The sequence below is a fragment of the Bidens hawaiensis genome, unplaced genomic scaffold (genome assembly GCF_021521415.1).
Source record: "Bidens hawaiensis isolate Kalapana, Puna unplaced genomic scaffold, B.hawaiensis_p1.1 tig00018507_1, whole genome shotgun sequence".
NCBI classification, from domain to species: Eukaryota; Viridiplantae; Streptophyta; class Magnoliopsida; order Asterales; family Asteraceae; genus Bidens; species Bidens hawaiensis.
The window spans coordinates 250,963-267,929 of record NW_027492801.1 but is presented as its reverse complement, the minus strand read 5'-3'; the positions used below and the strand labels follow the sequence as shown (position 1 = coordinate 267,929).

The 16,967-nt window shown below is 34.1% G+C and overlaps 2 protein-coding genes across 2 annotated transcripts; both read right to left on the bottom strand.

Moving 5' to 3' along the window:
* Positions 1–3: 3 nt before the first annotated feature.
* Positions 4–3,710, bottom strand: LOC143556288 (uncharacterized). The gene is made up of 8 exons (XM_077045646.1): positions 3,606–3,710; positions 2,775–2,812; positions 2,608–2,682; positions 2,439–2,522; positions 2,310–2,344; positions 1,817–1,902; positions 1,500–1,565; positions 4–185 (listed from the first exon to the last, which is right to left on the bottom strand). The coding sequence occupies exons 1-8, from the start codon at positions 3,670–3,672 to the stop codon at positions 151–153; spliced, it is 486 nt and encodes a 161-aa protein (XP_076901761.1). The 5' UTR covers positions 3,673–3,710; the 3' UTR covers positions 4–150.
* A 2,004-nt stretch (positions 3,711–5,714) lies between these two features.
* On the bottom strand, positions 5,715–9,880 carry LOC143556293 (uncharacterized). Its single transcript, XM_077045651.1, has 8 exons — positions 9,452–9,880; positions 8,309–8,512; positions 7,756–8,232; positions 7,556–7,666; positions 6,652–6,828; positions 6,343–6,567; positions 6,143–6,263; positions 5,715–5,842 (listed from the first exon to the last, which is right to left on the bottom strand). Exons 1-8 carry the CDS (start codon positions 9,878–9,880, stop codon positions 5,715–5,717), a joined length of 1,872 nt encoding a protein of 623 aa, XP_076901766.1.
* Between the last annotated feature and the right edge of the window lie 7,087 nt (positions 9,881–16,967).

Here is a 16,967-nt window from a genome sequence, read left to right as displayed (position 1 = left end):
AAGTTCCTTTTTAAGATGATTTAAATGGTGAAAACATAGATCCCCCAACAATAGGCATGTATAAATCTTCAACATAAAACCAACTAAACGTTACATATAATATGAAAAACCACCGGTTTCCGACCATCAGTCACCAGTTGCCAAGCGAGCTCATTTCCTTGCTTCTGCCTTCTTTTGGTCTTTGGCTGAAAACACAAAACGGGGTTATATAATCAGCTTTTTATGTACAAAAAAGTATGTTTTATACTTCTATCTATAACGGTTCCAAATGGGTAGCATCATCTATACTATATAAGTATATATAATACATGAGACAATGGTAAATTAAGACACTTTATTTTAAGAGTTTTACAAATCCTAATGCATAAAGTACATCTGTAAGAAGGGGTAAACTTGTATTTTAAACATAATTCACCTAACTTACAAGTTTGCCCCCTCATCTTTAACCATATTATATTTTTAATTTTAATCTGAAACTAACTTCCGACCACGATTTTTAAACGACCATAATTTTTTTGTACGCTAATATTTTTGTAAAAAAAGTGCACCATAAAATCGAGCATTTTATTCTTTTTAATTTGAGTATGATATTGTTATAATTCTTTCAATTTTAAAAAATTAATAAGTTACGTAGGGGTGCTCGATGTCGGTTTTTTATGGTTTGTAAGTTAAACTTGTGAGCCCAACCATTAGTATCGATTTTTCGTCGTCCAAACCAAAATTGAATCATTGAAAATTAAAACTGAATCGTTACCAACTCTCTTATATATAACAAAATAGGAAAAATGATAATTTTTGCTACATAAATGGTAAAGATTAATGGAACACCTAGGATGCGAAATTATAACAAGAACGAAGATTATAAAAAATCATACTGGAATTAGATTAATTTAAAGTTGCAATAGTCATGTTTACTTGTATTAAAAAAGACTTTGTTTATTTATATCTTAACTATATCTAATATATATAACAAAACTTGTCAAATACTAAGTAATAAAAGAGATTAAAATGCATACAACATTTAAGTTTGGTCTGATTTCATATGGCCGGTTTTCAGCATAATCCGTGAACCAAACCTTTAGCTACGGTTTTAAAATTTTGAAACCAACCAACCGAGTGAAAGTATAAAAAAAAAACCGACCGTGAAACCAAACTGATGACTGGTTTAAAAGGTTTAAAGGCTTTAAACCAAACCATGAACACTCTTAATTGTTATGTTTAATTGTTATGTGATTCACAGGATTTGCGTTCGGACACCCGCCGCATCACGCGGGCACCCGCCTAGTTAACCAAAATCTGTCTGAAAAGTAGACCAGTGTAGAATATAGTTTTTATTTAACATAGTTGCTATTTGCAACTTTTTAAAAGAGTGTTTTGTGTCATATTGTAAACCTAACCAAATCATGACCCAGACTAAAAAAACCCCATTTTGATGCAAACCATCGTTGACCCATTACCAAACCCAACTTTTAGAAAACAAAGAGGACTTTGAACATTACCAGCCTTCTCTTCTTCTCGCTTCTTAGCAGCTTCTGCCCTTTGTTGTCTGATAAGAGCCAAACGCTCTGGCAAATACAATGCACGAATCAAAGTTACCATTCGAAAATATATAGAAGAAATAAAATATCAATAAAAGAGCTAAATTATAAGTCACATTTGTTGGAATTTATATATATATATAGGCCATAGTAGCTTTGGAATTAGTAAAATTATCAAGTATTTTTTTCAATATATATATATATAAATACTGTATGAATTTCATGTGCTTATTTTGCACAACAATTATATAATTTCCAATGAATATCAGAATGCTCACCCAAATCTTTTCTTGCTTGTTCTGTTTTCCCCTGCTCTTGCAACTTCATGTACCTTTCATGAGCCCTCTGTTTCTCAATTTCTTCACTGCAATATAAAATTAAACACGTGATTGAAGTGCATTTGTGCTTCCTCGTCTTTCATGAGCGTCCGGTGATATTGATTATTAAGATTATATGCTTACTTAAACGAATAGTGAAACAAACAGGTAAGAAAAAGTAGCTGTTAAGTAACAAGTGAACTGATTGAAACTTGAAAGTTGTTGAAACTATTCAAATGCTTATAATAGCATGTGAAAAATTAGATTATTACTTTTCTAAAATAGCTTTTGTGATGATATTTAATACATGGAGTCCTCATGTGGTTCAGAGAAAAGTTGGCCGGTTTTGCCCAAACCAGTTCAATCAAAACATATTCAATACTTGTGGCTTCCTTAAAAAACTAAAGTGGATACAAAAGAAATAAAAATGAAAAAAAGGAAAGAATTTACTAACCGTTCACGTCTAGATAGCTCAGTTGTTTTATCCAGCTAAACAGCAAGAGCAATCAATAGCCCATCCAAATTAGTAACAAAAAAAACAAAATACATATTCAATAATGATTTTATACATATAATAACTTACATCAGCATCTTTTGCTTTCAAGGTCTTGGGCCTAGCCATATTCGGGTTCTCAATCTCAATAACACCTTGTGTTCCTTTCTTCCTCTAAAATAACAATAAATAAAATAAAGCAAGTATATGAGTAAACTTTATATCGATAAAAATTTACAAAAAGTCAAAGTTGACTAACGTCAGATTCTTCCTCCGATGACTCCTCAGATTCTTCATCAGATCTTTCCTCCTCAAATTCAACCTCAGCTTCTTCCTGGTAAAACATATAATAAATACTAATTAGCCCTAGCTACTTTAAGCTTTTTGGAACATTAATAACCGTTACAAATTAACTTCCATATTTACCTTTTTGAACGTGCGTGGGCGAGAAGAAGTACCAGCAACTGCAATTATCAATAAAAAAACTAAAGCATATTAATTAACATGTTAAAGCACTATCAAATTTCAACCGTTACAACAGAAAGATATATACAACAAGAAAGGTTCATTGATCACGCAGAAGGAAAATACTCAATAGCATGGTTGTAAAAATCCCAACTAGATGCCGATTAATCCCCGATAAATCACTAGTCCCCACCCTACTGATTAATTTTGGGCTAATCAGTCAACGGTCAAATCCAGCGAAATCGAGATTAGTCGGACTTAGTCGGTGTTTTCTGGCCTGATTCCGGCCAAAATCACCTGTTTCTAGCCAAAATCAGCGGTTTCCAGCAAAATTCCAGCCAACTTACGGCCAAAATTTGTATCTGTATATATAATACTGAAAATTACATATAAAAAATGTGTGTGTGCGTATATATATAAAACTGAAAATTATGCATTAAAGTCCAATCCCACCACCCGACTGACGACTACTAGAACCTTGCTCAATAGTCAACACTCATCTGGCATATTTATTTTATATAATAATATTAATTTATATAAGTTAGTATATAAACCAGGTCCTCTATTTAACATGGCGTTAATTCAACCCAAGCAGATTCACATATATAAACTGATTATTCCAATAATCATCACATATAATCAATCAGAGACCAAATTTCAGCAAATCAGAAATACCAGCTAAAACCCCTAAATAAGCGTGATACGGATCCACTGACGAATCAGAAACTTAGACATCGGAATCGAACAACAAACAAACTAATATTAAATAAAAGCAGGAGTGTATTGACATACGCATCTCTTCGGGAGTGGAGAATTGACGGCGGCCGGTAGGCTTGCCCTTGAACTTGCCTCTCCCCATGCTCACAATTCGATGTGGAAGAAGAACAAGAGGGTTGGGATTTGTTAATGAAGAAACCCTAGTTGTATTCTCGAATAAGTGAGTACGTGTACGTGTACGTGTAACGGTTGACCGCCGTAGATTTACGAAAACTAATTTTATTTTTATTTTGAAATTATATATCCATTCTCGAAAATAATTGGTAGCGTTATTTCTACGAAGGAATAAAGTCATAAATCGTAATCGAATAAAAGATGTCATACTAAAACGTAATTTTATTTACGTTAAAACTAGTTAACCACTACATCATTGTATTTATCAAAATCAAGTGTTGTGTTAGACCTTTTGGTGACACCTCTTTGTTGTCTTCGATAATCATGTAACTTGGCATATAGGAAAAGAAAGTATGAGCTTTAATGTCGAGTGAACGAATATCAATAATGGTGTGGTAGTGAATTTTTTTTTAAGTGAAGAGGTAACTTTTAACATATATCAAGTGAACAAAATCGACTGTAGTTATAGATTCAATTCTAGTTTTATAATTAGTAGTTTCAAAATCGATTCTAGTTATGACATGCATTAAGTGAACAGTTTTATTGACGAACTCGGTGAACAATTTCACTAACTAATTTCAGTGGAGTTTCGGGTTTCAATTTTATTAATAAGTTCAGTTTTAAAACTACAATCATTGAGTTAAGATAGAAAAAAAGTATAGTGATAGTTTAGAAGTTGAAAATTGGCTAACTTTTTGTATCATTGGCGTGTTTGAACCAATGTTGGAATGCTAGTGTTCCACAAAATGACAAGTATAATGGTTAATTACAATATCTTCTTTTTTTAGAATGATAATCAATTAGCGTAAAGGACGGTATAATAAGTGATGATGAAGCTCAAATCAATTGAGGAAGTGATAAAGATTGAAGCGGTTATTACTAGCTCTTAAATTTTATTATTTTTCGAAAAGTAAACTTTTATAAACATCCCACTTCACACATCAGAAAGAGGCCGGATTAAAGAAAAACTTACATCAAATTAAAATTCCGCCACTTACGCCATTATATGAATTTACATTTGGACCTATATTTGTACCACAAAAAGTCAAAAGATCTTATCTAGCCAATAATATTTTTAGCCTTGATCCTTTTGTCTTCAAAGATTCTTTCATTCCTAGCTTTATATAAACTCCAACAAGCTATAATCATGATCCTACAGAAAGTCGTCTTCTCACTAACCCCCAGGCCTGAGATGGGGTAAAGATCCAGTATATCTGTAACCGAGAAGGCGAAAAACGGCTGGACTTTAAATCAACAAAACAAATACGCAAAGGATTAAATAATCAAGTTTGAATGGTTGTATATTATGAAATGTGATACTTATTTTAAAGATGTCACAAATGTTAAATATAAATTATTCATTTGCATATTACAATTTTAAATCAACAAAACAAATAACTTTGAATCAAGAATTGTTGGACAAAAGGTTATGTTTTATGTTCAACATGATCATGGATTGACTGTCCGAATACTGGACTACTAAAATAACATCTTGTTAGCTTGAACATCGTTCAAAGGTTGGCCATCTTAACCAAAGATTGGTGCATGTGATTGGCGCATGATCCGACCACGAATAGACGTCAAGTTCTTATCAGATTCGAGTAGATAGAAGCCATAGTCCATGAATGGCTCAATGTGGATCAAAAGATTGTAAAAGCAACAAGATTACTACAAAAACAATCAATATTATTCATCGAACGGTCTAGGCAAAGCTGATAAAGCTGATTGCAAAATAAATAAAATCACGAACGCAAAATTAATGAATCATATTAAGTAACTAACAGCACATGAAACAAATGATCACGTACAGTAGTTTATACACGATTCATCCGATCAAAGTCACTTTGACAAAATGACATCAATGAGAACTAGCATTATTAACATCGTCAAAACTGAACACTACTAACCATGAAAAAAAACATAAAAATTTTGCTCTCGATATACATCTAAGCTCGCAAGAAAAATAATAGAACAATAATATCATGGGTGTATACTGTATTAAATTCTCACCTAAACGTCCTCAGCCACGTTAACTGGTCTTACCAACACAAATTGTGACCCGTTAACTTCCGACATCACCAGCTCTAACAGAACAACTTCTGTTGGCCGGTTGACTTTCAAAGACGGTTCAAAGAATCCTGTCCAGCATAATTCAAAAAAAAAAAAAAAAGATAGGATTCATGCACTAAACAAGATTACTTCTAACTTCTAAGACTAATACATAAAGGTCACAAATTTGGCCCGTTTACCTAAAAGGGTCGATTTGAGTCAAATGGGCAAGCCTAAAAGATTTAGCTAAGAAACCGCTAAATCATATTTAACACATTAAATCATTTAAAAATCTTAAAACAACCTGTTTTGACCCACACTAAAGCATACCAAATTTGTCCTGGAACCGTTTCAACCCGTTACCCAACCCGCCCGACCAATTTGCTTACCGGGTGAGAGTTTTTTCCTGCCATATAACTCTACAGTCAAGGGGTTTGATGCCCAATTATTAACCGCAAGAAGACTCGTAGGTTGGAATCCGACTATTCTCCCGTCCGATGATAATACAATCTGAAAATTGAATAATAACGAATAAGACTATGAAAATAATGAATCTGAAACAAAGAAAGAAAGAAACAAGAAATAAAACCTGATAGCTTGCAATTTTATGGCCCGATACTGCTAATAACTCTTGATCGGTTTTGTTGGTTGAAGTAGATGCGTGCGACATGTCATCATCAACTTGAACCAGTCTTCTCATGTAGTGGGGGAGTTGACCGGTGGACACACCACCGCCACTTTCTTTTCTTATTTCTCCACTCCACCCGTAAACCGACTGAACTTTTTTGATGATTGAAATACAGACATCTTCCAACTATTAAGAAAAAACACACAATTAAGTATGCATATAAGTTCACATGTGTGTGTATGTATGTATGTGCATATGTGTGTATGATACCATAGATGGATCCATGGACCAAAGACAGATGGATGATTGAGACTGTTGATTCGTTACTAGAAGCGTTTGCTTGTTTTGGAAACGAGGAAAATATAACCGACCCATTGCACCTATGGTAGCAATGAAGCATCCACTTATTATGATAGTTGAAAGTGTTTTCAGCAAAGAATTACTTTTCTGCAAGAAATACGTGACAAACACATCATACGAAATCCATGTATGGATAGCATACTCATTAAAATAGAGCCAATATGAATCATAAGATAAACTAACCAAAGCACATAATCCACTCATAAATAGAACAAGTTTAAAAGGTTCACTCATCATGCAATGTTTTTGACGATCAGATTCAATGCAAAATTAACTGGGATTAAGCCTGTAAACGAACTGAACGCTGAGTGAACAATTCTGCGGCAAATTGGTTTTATGTTCGCTTATTTGTTAAATGAACAAACATGAACATTATTCTTGTTCTTTCATTTATGTTCATGAACGTACGTCTATGTTTGATCATTTAAATTCGTTTTTGTTCGGTCGTCTACATTTGTTTCATTTATTTATATATTTATTTAAACTCTTTAGGTTTATTGCAATTTATTCTAGTTTAATTAGCTTTTAGGTCCAAAAGATTTATGTCTATTTCTGTCTGTAACCGTTCGCTCATACTATTTACAAATGAACAAAAACATATTCATTTTCTTAACGAACGAACACGAACAAGAAAACCCAGTTCATTTAACCGTGCGCGTTTGATCATTTGTTCCCTTAAAGTTAGAAAAGCAAACACAAGCATGCCCCGTTTGTGTTTGTTTGGTTCGTTTGCAGGCCTAACTGAGATTAACTGATCGAACTGCCCATATAAAGACTGCAAATTCAATAAAACTAAAAAAATAATTTACAGTACCTTTTTTATGTGCATGTTAGTAATCTTGTCAGCTGCATTGTATGGCAACTTCTTATTTGGAAGTGTATATATATCCTCATAATACATATCCAAAATGTTAGCCAAACATACCTGAAAACATAAATAACACCAAAATCATCACAATAAAAACATTAATAGGATTTCCATATAATTAATAACTTAAAAAAGAATAAAAATACCATTTGTGAGTGCGTAAGAAGAACTTCCCACCTATTATTATCAAATTCTTTCCACCCTTCAAACTTCAAATCACTTAATTTCCCACTATCAATTTGCAATCTATAAGCCGGAACATATTCACTCACCCACGCACCAAATTCCCGACCACCAATTTTCTCTAATTTCATAATAACCGACAACGGCCACCAGTTAAACTTCATCGAGCCTTCACAAACCTGATAACTCTCCTTCATTGAATTAAACGTTTCAAGAAGCCTTTTAGCATTTTCAACCACTTCATCTTCAAGCACTTTGTATAAAACAACAGACGCGTCTTTCGATATAAACATTTCAGGTTTTTTAAACCAACCAAAAACATTATATGAATTATCAAGAAACTCTTTCTTGGTGGTTTCAAGAGCAGAAACAGAAACAACTTCTGCGAGCATGGATATGGCTGTTTCGTGTGAAGAAGTTAACGTGAACGAAGCAGGAAGCTGCAAATGTAAAAGCTTTTATGTGAGTTTTACTAATCGAAATCAGTAACCAACTGTGTGAAACTGATAATCTAACCTCTCTTATGTTTGCAAGATCATTCATATCTCGTGTTGTTCCGGGCCTGAATAAAAATAGTTCAAAACTCCAAAGTTTTCTAATTGTCACCTGGCGAAATGTCATGGCGAGTATGTTTGTAGATGACGTGGTTGAAAGAACCTCTTTGGTTAAATAGTTTTTGAGCTTTTTTGCCCTCTCTTTGACTTTTCTAGATGGTAAAAACTGTCAAATTAGGTCACAGAAAATGCGGTTCAGACACCAATTTATATAACCACTATAAATAAAGATGATAATAACAAGATATATATTATGCATTTGAACCTTTTAAGCTCAAAATGCAATAAAGAATATTCATTAGATTTAAACTATACATACATAAATACAATTACAAGATTAGTAGTTAGTGTGCAGTAGATTCTTCCAATTATATCTTTTTAAAAACAATATTTTTATGAAACCTTTTTACTTTCAAGAACATTATTTTTTTCCCACAGTTTAACACGTCACCATGATATGTCCAGTGTAAATTTCTTTTTATGGTTTTCAATTAACACAAGTGTCGATGTCCTATTGGGGATATTTCTTTCATTTGCTATACCGAGTGTCGGTACCATTCAAAACCAGAGAGTTTTGAGGTGTGTAGTGAATTTATTTGTATAACGTTCATAATTACTTTTTCATTTTGTATTAACTTTATAATCTTTGGGTTCCCTCTTTCTATTGCTGTAACGACCGAATTCCCAGCCACCGCACGGTACAAAACGCAATGAATCCCAACGTGCGGGAAACCGAACTCGATGGGAAACCCAAAACATCTGTATAGAACGAGTTTGAGATTAGTTATAAAAATTTTCGCCGGTTTGAGACGGGTATGGGATTTGTAATATGTCCCGTTTACCAGCCCGACATAAATTGGGTTTAGACTACCGTCCCAAACTCACTCCACCTACAAAAGCTTCATATCAGGTATGGGATTGAGATTACCTAAACCTAAACCGGGCCCATTGCCATCCCTAGATAAACATGGTCACTAGTGTTTAAAAATGCAAACCAAACAGAGATTTCACATAATTGAGATACATAAATTTAATCTTCTAAAATATTAACAATAAGCGTAAATTCAAATTAGGGTTTGAATAATAATATTGGGGATTAACTAACCAATCTGGTGGAGATGGTGCTATGTTCATCAGCATGACCCGGAAACACGGTCTCGGCCACCATAACATCCAACCCATGAGCCACATGCTCCTCCGCCGCACCACCACCATCAGCCGCAGCCGCCGTTAACGCCTGGTCAAAGTCAACATCCCCAGTAACAGTTAACCGGCCCAGGTCATTCTCGTAGGTTCTGACACATGGTGCGGAATTGACGTCTTCTTGGCCGTCGAGGATGTCGAGAATGTACTGCTGTGTTTCCGGCAACGGCGGCGGTGTGGAGGAAGATCGTACGGTGAGGAGGGTTTGAGGGGGTTTTGATGGGAGGAAAATGAAGGGTTTGGAAGTGAGAGTGGTGGGTTTTGAAGGAGAGTAGTGATGAAGACGAAGAGGAAGAGGGCGAGTTAAGGAAGAAGAAGAAGAAGAAGCCATTGAAGGTGGGTTTTTGGTTTAAGGGTTTTGGGAAAAGGTTTCTCGTACTTGACGAAAGTGAGAGATAACCCGAAATCTGACCCGATAAGGGTTAACATGAACCGTAAGTCAAACCCAAATTCATCAAACCATATTATTTGGTCATGGATATGTTTCGAGGCTTCTGGTTTCAAGCTTATAAGAAAAAAATCATATTTGATAAAAAGTTTAACTTCGGTGAAAAAGCTTAATGTTTAAACGCTACTAGTGGTAGTGTTTGAGAAAAGCTAGAAGCTTTTACAACTGAATTTATAAGTTTGGTACTTGAACTTTTATCAGCTTTTGTTAATTTTTATAATAGTTACATATTTTACCCTTATTCAAAACTAACTACCACCATGACTCTTTAAAAGAATATAACTTTTTCACACGTTAATATTTTTTTGAACAGATTACATCATAAAAAAGAGCATTTTATTCTCTTTAATTTGAGTATCATATTGCCATACTTTTTTAACTTAAAAAAAATTAGTATACTACGTAATTACCGGTTATGATTGACAACAAGTCGAGTCAGACGAGCTCGGGTCATGTGTAAGACCAAATTAGGGTCGGAACGAGTCGACACAAAAAGGGTTAGTTTAGTTCGGTTCGTGTCGATACGGTTTTGAGTCGAAAGGGGCCAGGTAATAACATGTTTACATTAAAACATTGCGGGTCGGAAAGGGTTTCAGATTAAAAAAGGTTGGTTTAAAAAATTACCAATTTGAAATTACTACATATTTCAGTTTTGTTTCTTGATTTTCACCACCAGTTACACGCGTACTACCTTTGCACGAATTAAGCGTCTGCATTCGGGTTATGTGTGCACTATTATCAAATGAGTCACATACCGACACTGATTATGCGGTTGATGTCAGGTTGCGCGTGCACTCGGCCACACTGTGTGGGCACCCAACTAGTTTTATTAAAAGCTCCGGTTACTCTGCCAAACACCTAAATATATCTAAAAAGCTACAACTACCAGCTACCAGCTTCCAGCCTCCAGCCACCAGCTTCCAGCCACCAGCTAGTTTTGCCAAACATACCCTGTGTTATTGGTTACTTATTTTAAGGGTTTTGGATAAGCATGTTCTGTGTTTTATCTAACTATATACCGATAAAAGAAAACTAGTAGGTGTGTCCGTGCGTTGTGCAGGGACATAACACGTATTCAGTCGGTATGATTTGGTTTGGGGTGGAGATGCTATAGAAATTCGATGACACCGGTACGGTTCATGACTGTATCGTAGTTCGCTATAGGTCAATGCAAGAGATCTTGGTGGAGGTTTAGTAAAAACAAGACAAATGAGACAAAGAAAGTGAGAAGTGTTTAAGTCAATACAAGACAATTTGCAAGACGTTATTTGTTTATGTCAATCATATTGTGATATACTGTAGAGTAATCTGTTAGTTTCCCTATTTATTTATTTTATAGTTTTAGTTAAATTAAAGTTTTCGAGTTAATAGCATTAGTGTGTTATAAGCGTGACATACTTAATCAAATAACAATAATAATAATAATAATAATATTTAAAATAGTTATACTAATAATACTACTACTATTGATTACAATAAAAACAATAATAGAAATATCATAAGTTGTAAATAACCAAAATACTATTAGTAATAATTTTAACCAATAACAACAACATACACTTAACTAAGTTTTAATTACTAACAAATATTATAAATAAATTCTAATGAAAACAACAACAGAAATCTAAATATTTATAAATATGCACTAATTTAATTAATATTCAAATAATGCATTCCAAGATATTCATTTTATTCCGAAACTTTTTACCACTATTGATTATTTAACTTGTTTTAACCATCAACAGGTCAGCAATTGCAGCCAATTCCACTATACTAAAGAAGTGAAAGTTGAAAAAAAAAAGTAAACTATGATAGGTTGCTTCTAAAATAAATATATCAACTAATGCTTAGAATTATAAGAAAATATAACGGTCTATTATGATACTTTAAAAAAAACAACTCATTTCAACCAACTATACTGGCTATAACATGTTTTGACCCTGAGTTAAACTGATACATTTTAAGACTGTCGCGTGTTGCTGCGGGGATACAACAGGAATTTGGTTTGTGGCACGTCGATATGAGTTTTATTTAAAATGGCAAGAGATTAGATGACTAAAAAGTCCTGGTATAGAATCCACCTAGCGGCGGGTAAACTTGGTTTTGAATAAAATTCATATAAGAACATAGATATTTAGGGTCGCAATAGGGGTCGTTAGGGGTTTGGTTCGTTATGGTACGTTATTATTGTATATTAAATTATGGTAATAAGTAAAAATAATATATTGTGTTATGTATTAATTATCGAGCTAAGGTCGCGAGTTAAACGTAGAGTTGTGCAAAAAAACCAGAAAAATGCAAAAATCGAACTTGAAAAAACAGAACCAAATGGTAAATTCGGTTATCTGATCAATTTATAATCGTATCCATATTGTGAATTCAGTTCTGTTCAGTGACTGGTTCCACAAATCTTTGTGCCCGGTTTAATTAAATAACCAAATTATAGCCGGTTTAAGCGGAAAATGAACCGAATAAATCTAATCAAATGAAAAAAAAAAGTGCCTAATAAACCGATATATTATTTATAGAAGTCTTTAGCTTACTAACACTATCTTCCTCATAAAGACATAGTTATCTAGTCTCGGGCATGTGGTGATAACCCTGACAAAAAAAAAAGAAAACTTAAAAAGAATGAACTTACATATACATTCAAAGTGAAAGCAAATAATATTTATATTATATTTGTTTCTCCATCCATGGCCTTATTACCATAATTTGTCAACCTTTACCCGCCTACGCTCTTTAGGCTAAAGCCCTGCATCATAATCATAGCAAATGAATGCATTCAGTTACCAAGTTAGCAATTTACCAGCACTATCTAAATTAAGAGCGTTCTCATCCGGTTCCCTAAAACTGTGTGAAGGGAGTTTGTAAATTACAGGGTGGGGTTTTGAGTGGTTGTGAGTGTAAATTATATGGTGGAGAAAGAAAATGTCGTGATTTTTGTAAATTTGGGGAAAAGATATTGACCTTTTGTAAATTATAGGGTGGAGAGAGAAAACTGTAATGATTAAAGTATAAAAAAATATTATTTAATTAAACAGAATAGAGAAATGTAGTGTTTTTAATGTAATTATAGAGATGGGGATAGGGGATCAGTTGAGAATGCTCTAAATCGCTAAAAAAAATTAAAAAAAAAACATTACAATTAATTGTTGAAATTACGAACCATGAAATCAGGTATACAATTGATACAATTTGGTAATGTGGAACGTGAATTTGATTTGAAATTGAATACCTGGATAATGGGGGTTGTAGAAGAAAGCGATTAGAGGTCAAGGGAACGACAATTGGGAGGTGATATAGGGGTTGCGACCTGAAAGGTGTAGGGATTGAAACGGAAGGTATGCTTATAAAGTGACATTAGTGGTTCGCATTCATCTTAACACGTCTAAAGAACGGAATTGATTGCTTGGACCGTCTTATTACATTACGTAACTGAAGTGAAATTGATGGTCGCCGGAGTAAGATCGGTAACATGCATTAGGTCTTTGTCGGAGCGTTAATGTACATTTAATTTTACGTTGTCTTAAGGATAGAGAATGGGGAGTTGAAAATGTGCCTATATGCATTATTATAATGTAATATAGATAATAAGTATGATATGGCAATCCCACATTCATTCTTGTCTAATCTCTTTTCTTATTCATCCTACATATTCATGGGTTATGGGGCAAAACCTTTTTGACAAGTGGGTTGTAATTTCCATTCTAACTCTCTAATCTATCATCACATTCATCTTATCCATCCATAGGTCTTGCTTAAAATAAGTTTGGCAATTGGGTTATAATATTCTTTCTAATTATCTAAATTCTCATCATACTTATCATACCTATTCGTGGGTCATTGGTCAAAATAATTTTGACAAATGGGTTATAATTGCATTTATAATTCTCTAATATATCATCTCATTCGTCATAGATATCTATAGGTAGCAGGTCAAAACAATTTTGGCAAATGTTGTATATAAATAGATTTTTTCGAATTTGTAAATTTGAGATTCTAGACTTTTTATTGTTTGTACTATATATTTTATTTCTTTTTTACTTTAATTTTGTTCATTTTTCTTCAAATAACGTACCTTATTTATTTTTATTATTTTACAAATCCCGTGTAATACACGGGTTTAAAAGCTAGTACTCTAATAATACTATTAGTGCACCATGTATTCATTTGTTTAGTGTTCCGTCATACGCTTTTCAATTGGCATTCCATATGTTTCAAATTTTATTGTTGTTTTACTTTGAAGTTATAATTATTTGTTCTATTAGATTTACGAATTAGCTTCAAGTTCGATCGATTCTACATGTGTTGTTAGGTTGATTCTAAAGATGATTGATTCTAAAGATATTGATCGTAGCCATCGCAGCTTTCAAGGGAACATGATGATTTTACTTAATTTTAGCATTTTAATTATTTTTATATTCTTTTAGGTAATGTTGCAAAAGTTGCTAACCGGACACTAGACATCTGACTGGGAGTTGGGTGTACTCGAAGAGTACTTGGACAAGGTAAATATAAAGAAAATTAATTCCATCTGGTGAGCTTATGGGGTAGTGGGTTCACAGTCGGTCAAGCTGCTTCAGGCAAGTGACTAAACATGAGAAGGCGTGTCTTGACAACCAACATGTATCTATTCCCTTTGCTTTTGACACTTTTGGTTTCCTCGCGCCTGAAGCTGTGGAGTTACTTATCCGTGTGGGGAGGATGTAACATCTCGGGAATACCCTATTCAATTTTGGGCCAAAAAGTGACAAATCTAAAAATTAGAGGATTGAAAATAAACATTTTGGTTTTCCACACCCATCGCGCTACCCGACGGGCATATAAACAGGATCATCGCGCTACGCGATGCAGCTTTCCAAGAAATCAGAAAAAGGGGGCGCCACGCTACGCGATGGTCCAAAAGCAAGTGGGCATCGCGCTACGCGATGATCGGGTTAAGTAATCAGGGCCACATGTCCACACGTGGCAACACCTCGTTAATTGCGGCGTCGCGCTACGCGATGGCCTAAGGAAAGGCCCATCGTACTACGCGACAGTCCCCAAAACTTTGCCTATAAAAGGGGGCTACGGGTTTGAACCCCATTCATCCCACAATCACATCAAAAAGCACACACTTAGTCTTGGGGAACGTGCCAAGTTGCCGAGAAGCTCCGAGGTGCTGTTTTCTTGAAGTTCGTGCAAGTATCGAAGTTTTTAATGAGCCATAGAGCAGTTAAGCGAGTTAGGAGCAAAGTTCTGCCGACTAAGCAATCATTCTGCCTTAGCATAAGTATTTCAAACATTCACTAAGGTAGAATTTAAGTTTAAGTTATTGACGATCATATTATAATAGCTTAGACTCAGTCAAGGCTATGGCCTTTAACTTTGAAAGTATTTTCAAAAGCATTCACAAACAGATTTCAAGCAAACATTATGTTATATAAAACTATATTTTGACGGGCATGTAGTAATTGGAATGGGGATATCATTAGTAGACTCTTCTTGCCTAAGGTAAATAATTTGTACACATCCCAATCAACCGCGGGACCCGTTTACTTACCTGGAGAAGTTTGCCAACGTGATATACTCTATTAGGCCAAAGCATGCTATATCAAACGTCACACAAATACAATCATGATTTCAAAATACATTCACAAACCTAATCAAGGTTAAAACAAGACTTATGGTCTGCAGTCTAAACAAGAAAACACCATCAAGGTGATCATTGAAACCTATTTGTTTATAGGTTAACAATCAGTCACAATCAAGAAAGGTTTTCAAATCAAACACACCGACGATACAGGTGAATACGTTAAACCTTTACAATCAGTCAAACATATTTTTACTCTATAAGATAGACAGGTTGTTTGTCTTATAGAGTTAGTCAAACGTTACATGAGATTACGTGATCTCTAAAACGTTGTAATACAAATTAGAGAATAAGAACAACTCAGACTGAATACACATGTGTCTGGATCCAAACATAATTGTTCAGCCTAACAGTCAAAGGCTACGTGGCCGCGGGCTAACGGTCATAACTTGTCCTCCGGAATGGGCTACGTGGCTCGGAGACTTGTGTGTGTGTAGGGCAGTGTTCCAAATACCGGAAGTAGAAATATTTATGTTGAGATGTGTTAAGAAATCTATATTTGTATTATGATTGTTATTTAAATGTTTTTAGAGTCTTAACTATTCACAAGCATATCGCTGATGTATTTTCCCCCACATTACAGAAAAGAAAGCATAGTACAGATAGCAAGGCATAAGAATCATTTATGGAGTTAGATGCTCACAGGTGGAGATGGTTCAGTTTTAAATAAATAAAATATTGTAAACAAGAATAAACAAGGTTTGTAAACCAAATACTTGGATATTTATTATCCAAGAGATTTTCATAATAAATTATAACTTTAATATAATCAAAGACTTCCGCTAATAACCCGCAACTCTGATATATTTACAAAACAGGTACCAACTATTGGTCACACGCCTAGGCCCAGAATTGGGGTGTGACAACGGGTCATGCATAGTAATGTTATGACTCCAAGATTAGCAAATGTAGTTTTTAAAAGATTGGGTTTTGCAATTCAAAAAGGGGTAGTGGCGTAGCTTGTTGCCCGCTTGCCTTCTGTTTCGATGTAATCAAAAACTTACAATTATCTATCAAAAAAAGTATATGACAAATATTATTAGTTTACTAATATTTATAACAAAATAGGTGAATATCACTATAAATAAGAGAAATACATTCTTAAATAATAAAATATGATAAGAATTGCTAATCATTAATTAAAAAAAATATATTTTTTTTAATATTCTAGAAATACGAATTATGTTTTATTTTTTAAGTCAAAATTGGCTCAAGTCTACCAACGAGATGTGATTCTGGCTAAGGTTGAGCATCTTTAATTGATTCTTAGTAACTAGGCGGAGTTGAAGAAACTCTCTCGGCAACATACCTTGTAGAGAGTACTCGGGATTACTC

Coding starts and splice junctions, on each gene's coding strand:
- LOC143556288 (XM_077045646.1), bottom strand. CDS start 3,672: ATGGGGAGAGGCAAGTTCAAGGGCAAGCCTACCGGCCGCCGTCAATTC. Junction 2,345..2,438: donor TGAAAGCAAAAGATGCTGAT/GTAAGTTATTAT, acceptor CTTGCTGTTTAG/CTGGATAAAACAACTGAGCT. Junction 186..1,499: donor GCGAGAAGAAGAGAAGGCTG/GTAATGTTCAAA, acceptor TTGTGTTTTCAG/CCAAAGACCAAAAGAAGGCA.
- LOC143556293 (XM_077045651.1), bottom strand. CDS start 9,880: ATGGCTTCTTCTTCTTCTTCTTCCTTAACTCGCCCTCTTCCTCTTCGT. Junction 8,233..8,308: donor ATCTTGCAAACATAAGAGAG/GTTAGATTATCA, acceptor TTACATTTGCAG/CTTCCTGCTTCGTTCACGTT. Junction 7,667..7,755: donor TTCTTACGCACTCACAAATG/GTATTTTTATTC, acceptor TTATGTTTTCAG/GTATGTTTGGCTAACATTTT.